The 10000-nt window shown below is 46.5% G+C and overlaps 1 protein-coding gene across 7 annotated transcripts in view; it reads right to left on the reverse strand.

The window, feature by feature from the left end:
• The window catches only part of LOC106592181 (collagen alpha-2(VI) chain), a 54152-nt gene that overhangs the window by 27696 nt on the left and 16456 nt on the right, over positions 1 to 10000 (reverse strand). For all 7 annotated transcript variants that reach the window (XM_045694544.1, XM_045694543.1, XM_045694546.1 and 4 more), the window contains 7 exons: positions 7708 to 8070; positions 6899 to 6919; positions 5911 to 5976; positions 3498 to 3596; positions 2486 to 2512; positions 2079 to 2204; positions 123 to 185 (listed from right to left, as the gene is read on the reverse strand). In XM_045694544.1, coding sequence (XP_045550500.1) covers positions 123 to 185; positions 2079 to 2204; positions 2486 to 2512; positions 3498 to 3596; positions 5911 to 5976; positions 6899 to 6919; positions 7708 to 8070 — 765 coding nt within the window. The remainder of the gene's footprint in view (positions 1 to 122; positions 186 to 2078; positions 2205 to 2485; positions 2513 to 3497; positions 3597 to 5910; positions 5977 to 6898; positions 6920 to 7707; positions 8071 to 10000) is intronic.

A 10000-nucleotide genomic window follows, 5' to 3' on the forward strand; every position in this document is an offset into this window, starting at 1 on the left:
TGGTTGTATAGTGATTATAGGGGTGGTTATGTAGTGATTATAGGGGTGGTTGTATAGTGATTATAGGGGTGGTTTTATAGTGATTGTATATGGCAACTGTATAATGATTGTATTTCCTGTACCTTCTCTCCATCTGTTCCAGGAAGACCACCATCGCCCGCATCTCCTGGGTGACCATCATGACCCTGACCGACACACACACACACACACACACACACACACACACACACACACACACACACACACACACACACACACACACGTAAATATATTACACACACACACTGTGAGGTCATACCCTGGGTCTAGTCAGGTTTCTCAGAACATACCCTGTCTCCTGGATCTAGTCAGGTGTCTCAGAACATACCCTGTCTCCTGGATCTAGTCAGGTTTCTCAGAACATACCCTGTCTCCTGGATCTAGTCAGGTTTCTCAGAACATACCCTGTCTCCTGGATCTAGTCAGGTTTCTCAGAACATACCCTGTCTCCTGGATCTAGTCAGGTGTCTCAGAACATACCCTGTATCCTGGATCTAGTCAGGTGTCTCAGAACATACCTTGTCTCCTGGATCTAGTCAGGTTTCTCAAAACATACCCTGTCTCCTGGATCTAGTCAGGTTTCTCAGAACATACCCTGTCTCCTGGATCTAGTCAGGTTTCTCAGGTCATACCCTGTCTCCTGGATCTAGTCAGGTTTCTCAGAACATACCCTGTCACCTGGATCTAGTCAGGATTGTCAGAACATACCCTGTCTCCTGGATCTAGTCAGGTTTCTCAGAACATACCCTCTCTCCTGGATCTAGTCAGGTTTCTCAGAACATACCCTGTCTCCTGGATCTAGTCAGGTGTCTCAGAACATACCCTGTCTCCTGGATCTAGTCAGGTGTCTCAGAACATACCCTGTCTCCTGGATCTAGTCAGGTTTCTCAGAACATACCATGTCTCCTGGATCTCGTCAGGTTTCTCAGAACATACCCTGTCTCCTGGATCTAGTCAGGTTTCTCAGAACATACCCTGTCTCCTGGATCTAGTCAGGTGTCTCAGAACATACCCTGTCTCCTGGGTCTAGTCAGGTTTCTCAGAACATACCCTGTCTCCTGGATCTAGTCAGGTTTCTCAGAACATACCCTGTCTCCTGGATCTAGTCAGGTTTCTCAGAACATACCCTGTCTCCTGGATCTCGTCAGGTTTCTCAGAACACTACCCTGTCTCCTCGATCTAGTCAGGTTTCTCAGAACATACCCTGTCTCCTGGATCTAGTCTAGTTTCTCATAACATACCCTGTCTCCTGGATCTAGTCAGGCGTCTCAGAACATACCCTGTCTCCTGGATCTAGTCAGGTGTCTCAGAACATAACCCGTCTCCTGGATCTAGTCAGGTTTCTCAGAACATACCCTGTCTCCTGGATCTAGTCAGGTGTCTCAGAACATACCCTGTCTCCTGGATCTAGTCAGGTTTCTCAGAACATACCCTGTCTCCTGGATCTAGTCAGGTGTCTCAGAACATACCCTGTCTCCTGGATATAGTCAGGTGTCTCAGAACATACCCTGTCTCCTGGATCTAGTCAGGTTTCTCAGAACATACCCTGTCTCCTGGATCTAGTCAGGTTTCTCAGAACATACCCTGTCTCCTGGATCTAGTCAGGTGTCTCAGAACATACCCTGTCTCCTGGATCTTGTCAGGTGTCTCAGAACATACCCTGTCTCCTGGGTCTCGTCAGGTGTCTCATAACATACCCTGTCTCCTGGATCTAGTCAGGTTTCTCAGAACATACCCTGTCTCCTGGATCTAGTCCGGTGTCTCAGAACATACCCTGTCTCCTGGATCTAGTCAGGTTTCCCAGAACATTCCCTGTCTCCTGGATCTAGTCAGGGTTCTCAGAACATACCCTGTCTCCTGGATCTAGTCAGGTTTATCAGAACATACCCTGTCTCCTGGATCTAGTCAGGTTTCTCAGAACATACCCTGTCTCCTGGATCTAGTCAGGTTTCTCAGAACATACCCTGTCTCCTGGATCTAGTCAGGTTTCTCAGAACATACCCTGTTTCCTGGATCTAGTCAGGGTTCTCAGAACATACCCTGTCTCCTGGATCTCCTTTGCAGCCGGGAGCGCCGATGCGTCCGATCTTCCCCTTCTGTCCATCTGTCCCGTTGCGTCCAGCGAGGCCGGCCACACCCTTCTTCCCCTCAGCTCCGATCTCCCCCTGAAAACACACAGCAATAATCCATAACCTATCATCTTTCATCTAGACTACCTTCAGCCCACAGGAGGCTGCTGAGGGGAGGACGGCTCATAATAATGTCCAGAAGGGAGCGAATGGAACGGAATCAAACACAATGGAATCCACGTGTTTGATGTCATTACCACGAACCTGTCCTCCCCAATTAAGGTGCCACCAACCTCCTGTGCTTCAGTCCCACGATGAGCAGGTCTAATAACCAATTATCAATAGACAAATCAATGGATAATAAATATTGACCTCACCTTTTCACCTTTGATCCCTATTTCACCCTATAGAAGCGCAAGAGAGGAAAGAACCAGTCAGACCTTCAGTATTACTGGTTGAGTCACTACAGATGAAGACATTATTACTACAAACACACAGAGACCTTCACCATTACTGGTTGAGTCACTACAGATGAAGACATTATTACTACAAACACACAGAGACCTCCAGTATTACTGGTTGAGTCACTACAGATGAAGACATTACTACTACAAACACACAGAGACCTCCAGTATTACTGGTTGAGTCACTACAGATGAAGACATTATTACTACAAACACATAGAGACCTTCAGTATTACTGGTTGAGTCACTACAGATGAAGACATTATTACTACAAACACACAGAGACCTTCAGTATTACTGGTTGAGTCACTACAGATGAAGACATTTTACTAGTAGCCACATCTCTAGCTTTTCCATAAATTATTACCTGTAGTGTATTTAAAGACATTGTTAAGGGTAGTGTATTTAAAGACATTGTTAAGGGTAGTGTATTTAAAGACATTATTACCTGTAGTGTATTTAAAGACATTGTTAAGGGTAGGGAATTTAAAGACATTGTTAAGGGTAGTGTATTTAAATACATTGTTAAGGGTAGTGTATTTAAAGACCTTGTTAAGGGTAGTGTATTTAAAGACATTGTTAAGGGTAGTGTATTTAAAGACATTGTTAAGGGTAGTGTATTTAAAGACATTGTTAAGGGTAATGTATTTAAAGACATTGTTAAGGGTAGGGTATTTTAAAGACATTGTTAAGGGTAGTGTATTTAAAGACATTGTTAAGGGTAATGTATTTAAAGACATTGTTAAGGGTAGTGTATTTAAAGACATTGTTAAGGGTAGTGTATTTAAAGACATTGTTAAGGTTAAGGGTAATGTATTTAAAGACATTATTACTGGTAGTTTATTTAAAGACATTGTTAAGGGTAGTGTATTTAAAGACATTATTACTGGTAGTGTGTGTGAATGGGAGGAGCCTGGAGACTTGCCTTGACTCCTGGTTGACCGATGGGACCCTCGATGCCGGGGTCGCCCTGTCTTCCCCTATCGCCTTTAGGTCCAGGGTTGCCGTTGTCTCCTTTAGCTCCCTGTAGCACACAACAGAGTCAGAACAAGTGTTTGTGTGTGTGTGTGTGTGTGTGTGTGTGTGTGTGTGTGTGTGTGTGTGTGTGTGTGTGTGTGTGTGTGTGTGTGGTCTGTGTGGTAGAGTCTTGCATCGGGGTCCGATACCCACAGTTTCCCGCGGGTGAGGTGCAAAAATATAAACTCGCTGGTGGAATGAAAACATTTTTTCAACCCCTGGGTGGGTTCGCGGTTCAGAACAATTACATTGCGGGTCGGAAACCTAATAATAGACTTTTCACAAACCCAGTAGCTTGTTGTGTTGCATTGTGTTGAGAATTCCACTGTGAGCGGCGAGGCAGACCTCACCTAGGTCAACAGCCACGCAGGCGAGGCAGACCTCACCTAGGCCAACAGCCACGCAGGCGAGGCAGACCTCACCTAGGCCAACAGCCACGCAGGCGAGGCAGACCTCACCTAGGCCAACAGCCACGCAGGCCAGGCAGACCTCACCTAGGCCAACAGCCACGCAGGCCAGGCAGACCTCACCTAGGCCAACAGCCACGCAGGCGAGGCAGACCTCACCTAGGCCAACAGCCACGCAGGCGAGGCAGACCTCACCTAGGCCAACAGCCACGCAGGCGAGGCAGACCTCACCTAGGCCAACAGCCACGCAGGCGAGGCAGACCTCACCTAGGCCAACAGCCACGCAGGCCAGGCAGACCTCACCTAGGCCAACAGCCACGCAGGCCAGGCAGACCTCACCTAGGCCAACAGCCACGCAGGCCAGGCAGACCTCACCTAGGCCAACAGCCACGCAGGCCAGGCAGACCTCACCTAGGCCAACAGCCACGCAGGCGAGAGTGGAGCAGGGAACTGGCCATTATTTGTGCGGTGCTGAAACGTTCTGATTTGTCCACGCATAGAGCTTATGTTCCCTCTCCTCGCGTAAGGATATGACACGTTGACACGTTTACATTCCCTGGATAGCCTGGCTTAAGTGAATATGTCTAACGCAGACCTACCCAGAGAAACTAACAGAAAGGTTAGGATCAGGGACTAGGCTAACACACCATGTTGGAAACAGGTGCTGCGGGATTTAAATCCCCACTTTGGAAGGAAAACAACACAGTAGATAGATACACAGCCTTTACAAAGTGCAACCAGGTAGGCCTACTGTTTTCAATAATTCAGTTAATTATCACTTCATTATTACATTATTTCAGGCTTTCGTTCATTACGCAGGTAAACTGGTGTGGCTGGTAAAAGTGGCCTACTAAATAAATGACCTATTGTTTTGCTGAAATCGGCAGATGTGTTGGATTGAGATGCAGCCCATAATATCTCCAGTTTAAACTGATGGATTCTGATTGGGAATTTGTATTATGTTACTTAGATTGACGCACCAGTACGTCAATAGACTCTTAAGGATGTATTACATCTGTTCATTATACCATATGCAGGCTATATGAATTGTAAACCAATACGGCTGGTAAAAATTTGAGTAGCCTATTCTTCCATATTCCATTTTGGGACTAGTTTATTTAAGTTGAATTAGGCCTAAACTATTTGATGATCTAAACAATATTGAATGTAAAGGTATTGTTTTGTGTCGGCTATAGTCTTTCATTAGGTAGGAAGGCTAATTACAAGGCTCTTTTTTTTCTGAAAGTGATTTGAGAGACGCATCGCAATATGAAAATAAAAATATATCGTTCTTAATTCATGGCATGGTTTCCTTTTCTATAAATGTTGAATAGACATGCAGACAAATTAATTCATACAGGGAGTAGCCTAATAGCCTAGTACTCTGGAGTCATAAAAACTATTCAATAAATTGATGTTATTTTGCACGTAACGGATCGGCACTCGGAAACAATTCTATGTGGGTGGGTCGGGCTGCAGAGGAAATGATGTCGGATATTGTGTGGGGCTCAGAATTGATGTGGTCAGCGTGTGGAGTCTATAAAAAAACGGAGCCGTCCAGGACTCTAGCGTAACGGAGCCGTCCAGGACTCTAGCGTAACGGAGCCGTCCAGGACTCTAGCGTAACGGAGCCGTCCAGGACTCTAGCGTAACGGAGCCGTCCAGGACTCTAGCGTAACGGAGCCGTCCAGGACTCTAGCGTAACGGACCCGTCCAGGACTCTAGCGTAACGGACCCGTCCAGGACTCTAGCGTAACGGAGCCGTCCAGGACTCTAGCGTAACAGAGCCGTCCAGGACTCCAGCGTAACGGAGCCGTCCAGGACTCTAGCGTAACGGAGCCGTCCAGGACTCTAGCGTAACGGAGCCGTCCAGGACTCTAGCGTAACGGAGCCGTCCAGGACTCTAGCCTGTACCTTCTGTCCTCTGTGTCCTTCAGGACCAGGACTTCCATCTGTCTCCAGACACTTCACCTTGTAGCACTGAGAGAGACCACATGTATGGAAAACAGGTATCAATATCAACATCTTGTGCATCTGTTATCATAGTATACAATAGAATATAATCATATATAATAGTATATAATCATATATAATAGTATATAATCATATATAATAGTATATAATCATTTATATAATAGTATATAATAGTATATAATCATATATATTAATTTATATAATAGTATATAATCATATATAATAGTATATAATCATATATAATCATTTATATAATAGTATATAATCATATATAATCGTACATAATAGTATATAATCATATATAATCATTTACATAATCATATATACTAGTATATAATAGCATATAATCATGTATATAAAAGTATACAATCATTTATATAATAGTATATAATCATATATAATAATTTATATAATAGTATATAATCATATATATTCATTTATATAATAGTATATAATCATATATAATAGTATATAATCATATATAATCATTTGTATAATAGTATATAATCATATATAATCATATATAATAGTATATAATCATGTATATAAAAGTATACAATCATTTATATAATAGTATATAACCATATATAATCATTTATATAATAGCATATAATCATATATAATCGTATATAATCATATATAACCGTATATAATAGTATATAATCATATATAATAGTAAATAATCATAAATAAAAGTATATAATAGTATATAATCATATATAATAGTATATAATAATATATAATAGTATATAAACATATATAATCGTATATAATACTATATAATCATATTTAATAGTATATAATAGTATATAATCACATAATAATATGTAATAGTATACAATAGTATACAATCATATCTAATTAAATAGAATAGGTTATTGTAGGTTGCTTCTATGGTAAGATAGTGTGGTTCTCTCTTCAGTCTCACCTCCTGATAGGCCAGATGGGTCTGGAAAAAGAAAAATACAAAATATTTTACTTAAACATGTTTATTGAATATGATCATCACAGTGTGTGTTACCATGGTACTGATGATGAGGTCTGTAGTGTCCAGCTGTATAACACTATGTTAGTGGGTGTGTGTGAGCGTGTTAGCGAGTGGGTGTGTGTGTGTGTGTGTGTGTGTGTGTGTGTGTGTGTGTGTGTGTGTGTGTGTGTGTGTGTGTGTGTGTGTGTGTGTGTGTGTGTGTGTGTGTGTGTGTGTGTGTGTGTGGTAGTGTGTGTGTTACCATGGAATTGATGATGAGGTCTATAGTGTCCAGATGTATAACACTATGTTAGTGTGTGTGTGGTAGTGTGTTAGTGTGTGGTCGTGTTAGCGTGTTAGTGTGTGGTCGTGTTAGCGTGTGTGTGTGTGTGTGTGTGTGTGTGTGTGTGTGTGTGTGTGTGTGTGTGTGTGTGTGTGTGTGTGTGTGTGTGTGTGTGTGTGACCATGGTATTGATGATGAGGTCTGTAGTGTCCAGCTGTATAACAGTATGTTAGCGTGTGGGTGTGTGTGTGTGTTAGCGTGTGGGTGTGTGGGTGTGTGTGTGTGTGTGTGTGTGTGTGGTAGTGTGTGTGTTACCATGGTATTGATAATGAGGTCTATAGTGTCCAGCTGTATAACAGTATGTTAGCGTGTGGGTGTGTGTGTGTGTGTGTTAGCATGTGGGTGGGTGTGTGTGTGTGTGTGTGTGTGTGTGTGTGTGTGTGTGTGTGTGTGTGTGTGTGTGTGTGTGTGTGTGTGTGTGTGTTACCATGGTCTTGATGATCCGGTCTATAGTATCCAGCTGTATAACAGGCTTGTTGCCACTGAGGTCGACAGCCAGGAAGTCTTTTCTGTAGACGTTGGCCGGAGAGTTAGCGATCTCCCTCAGACCCGTCTCGTCCACGTTCTTTGTTGCCGCGACCACAAACATTCTGATACCCTCGTCGCGCGCACGCTCGGCCGTCACCTTCACCCCGCCACACGGGTTTCCTGTCACGTGACCGTCGGTAATCACGACAGCGAATCGCAGCGCTCCGGGGTTAGAGGGCAAACGTGTCATTTCCTGTGTCATGTTAGCGAGGGCGCAGTCGATGTAGGTTCCCTTACCCAGGTACCGGATATTCCTCAAACCCTGAAACAACAACAAAAGTGGATGTAGGTTCAACCTTTATGAATCTGTCTTTAATGTTGTGCTCCATGTAGGTTCAACCTGTATGAAACTGTATTTATTGTTGTGCTCCATGTAGGTTCAACCTGTATGAAACTGTCTTTATTGTTGTGACCATGTAGGTTCAACCTGTATGAAACTGTCTTTAATGTTGTGACCATGTAGGTTCAACCTGTATGAATCTGTATTTAATGTTGTGACCATGTAGGTTCAACCTGTATGAATCTGTCTTTAATATTGTGACCATGTAGGTTCAACCTGTATGAATCTGTCTTTAATATTGTACTCCATGCAGGGTGTGAATTCCTACATTTAATGAAAACCAAAGCAGTGTAAAGCATAAGATCAATCAATCTAACCCTAACCCAATCAATCTAACCCTAACCCTAACCTAATCAATCTAACCCTAACCCAATCAATCTAACCCTGACCCAATCAATCTAACCCTGACCCAATCAATCTAACCCTAACCCAATCAATCTAACCCTGACCCAATCAATCTAACCCTGACCCAATCAATCTAACCCTGACCCAATCAATCTAACCCTGCTCAGTCGGTCTGGCCTGGCGTCGGTCTGGCCTGGCCTGGCCCAGTCGGTCTGGCCTGGCCTGGCCCAGTCGGTCTGGCCTGGCCTGCCTGATCGTCTGCCTGGTCTGATCTCTGGCCTGAGATCGTCTGGCCTGGCCCGATCGGTCGTCTGGCCGATCAGTCTGGCCCTGGCCCGTCGGTCTGGCCTGGCCTGATCGGTCTGCCTGGCCTAATCGGTCTGGCGCTGATCGTCGCTGTCCGTCGTCTGGCTGTTGATCGTCTGGCCTGGCCGATCAGGTCTGCCTGTTGATCGGTCTGCCTTTGATCGGTCTGGCCTGGCCTGATCGTATGGCCTGGCCTGATCGGTCTGGCCTGGCCCGGTCGTCTGGCCCTGGCGGTCAGTCGGTCTGGCCTGGCCCGGTCGGTCGTCTGGCCTGGCTGGTCGGTCGGTCTGGCCTGCCCGATCGTCTGGCTGGCGTCTCTGGCCTGGCCTGGTCGTCTGGCCTGGCCTGATCGGTCTGGCCTGGCCTGATCGTCTGGCCCTGGCCTGATCGTCGATCCTGGCCTGATCGTCTGGCCTTGTCCCGGTCAGTCTGGCCCTGGCCTGATCGGTCTGGCCCTGGCCCGGTCGGTCTGGCCTGGCCTGATCGGTCTGGCCTGCCGTCGGTCTGCCTGGCTGGTCGTCTGGCCTGGCCTGGTCGGTCTGGCCTGGCCTGATCGGTCTGGTCCTGGCCTGATCGGTCTGGCCTGGCCTGATCGGTCTGGCCTGGCCTGATCGGTCTGGCCTGGCCTGATCAGTCTGGCCCTGGCCTGGTCGGTCTGGCCTGGCCCGTCAGTCTGGCCTGGTCGATCTCTGGCCCGGCCGATCGTCTGGCCGATCGTCTGCCTGTTCTGATCGTCTGCCTGTTGATCATCTGCCGGCTCGTCGGTCTGGCCTGGCTTCAGTCTGGCCTGGCCTGGTCGTCTGGCTGCCTGGCCGTTCTGCCCTGGCCTGCCTGATTCGGTCTGGCCTAGTCTGATCTCTGGCCTGTCGTCGTCTGCCTGGCCTGTCGTCAGTCTGGCCCGTCGGTCTGGCCTGGCCCGATCGGTCTGGCCTGGCCTGATCGTCTGGCCTGGCCTGATCGGTCTGGCCTGGCCTGATCGTCTGGCCTGATCGTCTGCTGTTGATCGGTCTGGCCTGACCCGGTCTCTGGCGATCTCTGTCCTGTCCGTCGGTCTGCCTGGCCTGATCGGTTGGCCTGGCCTGGTCGGTCTGGCTGGCCAGTCAGTCTGGCCTGGCCCGGTCGTCGTCTGGCCTGGCGATCAGTCGGTCTGGCCTGCCCGTCGGTCGGTCTGGCCTGGCCCGTCGGTCTGGCCCTGGCCGGT

Source organism: Salmo salar, chromosome ssa14, assembly GCF_905237065.1.
Source record: "Salmo salar chromosome ssa14, Ssal_v3.1, whole genome shotgun sequence".
Taxonomy (NCBI): domain Eukaryota; kingdom Metazoa; phylum Chordata; class Actinopteri; order Salmoniformes; family Salmonidae; genus Salmo; species Salmo salar.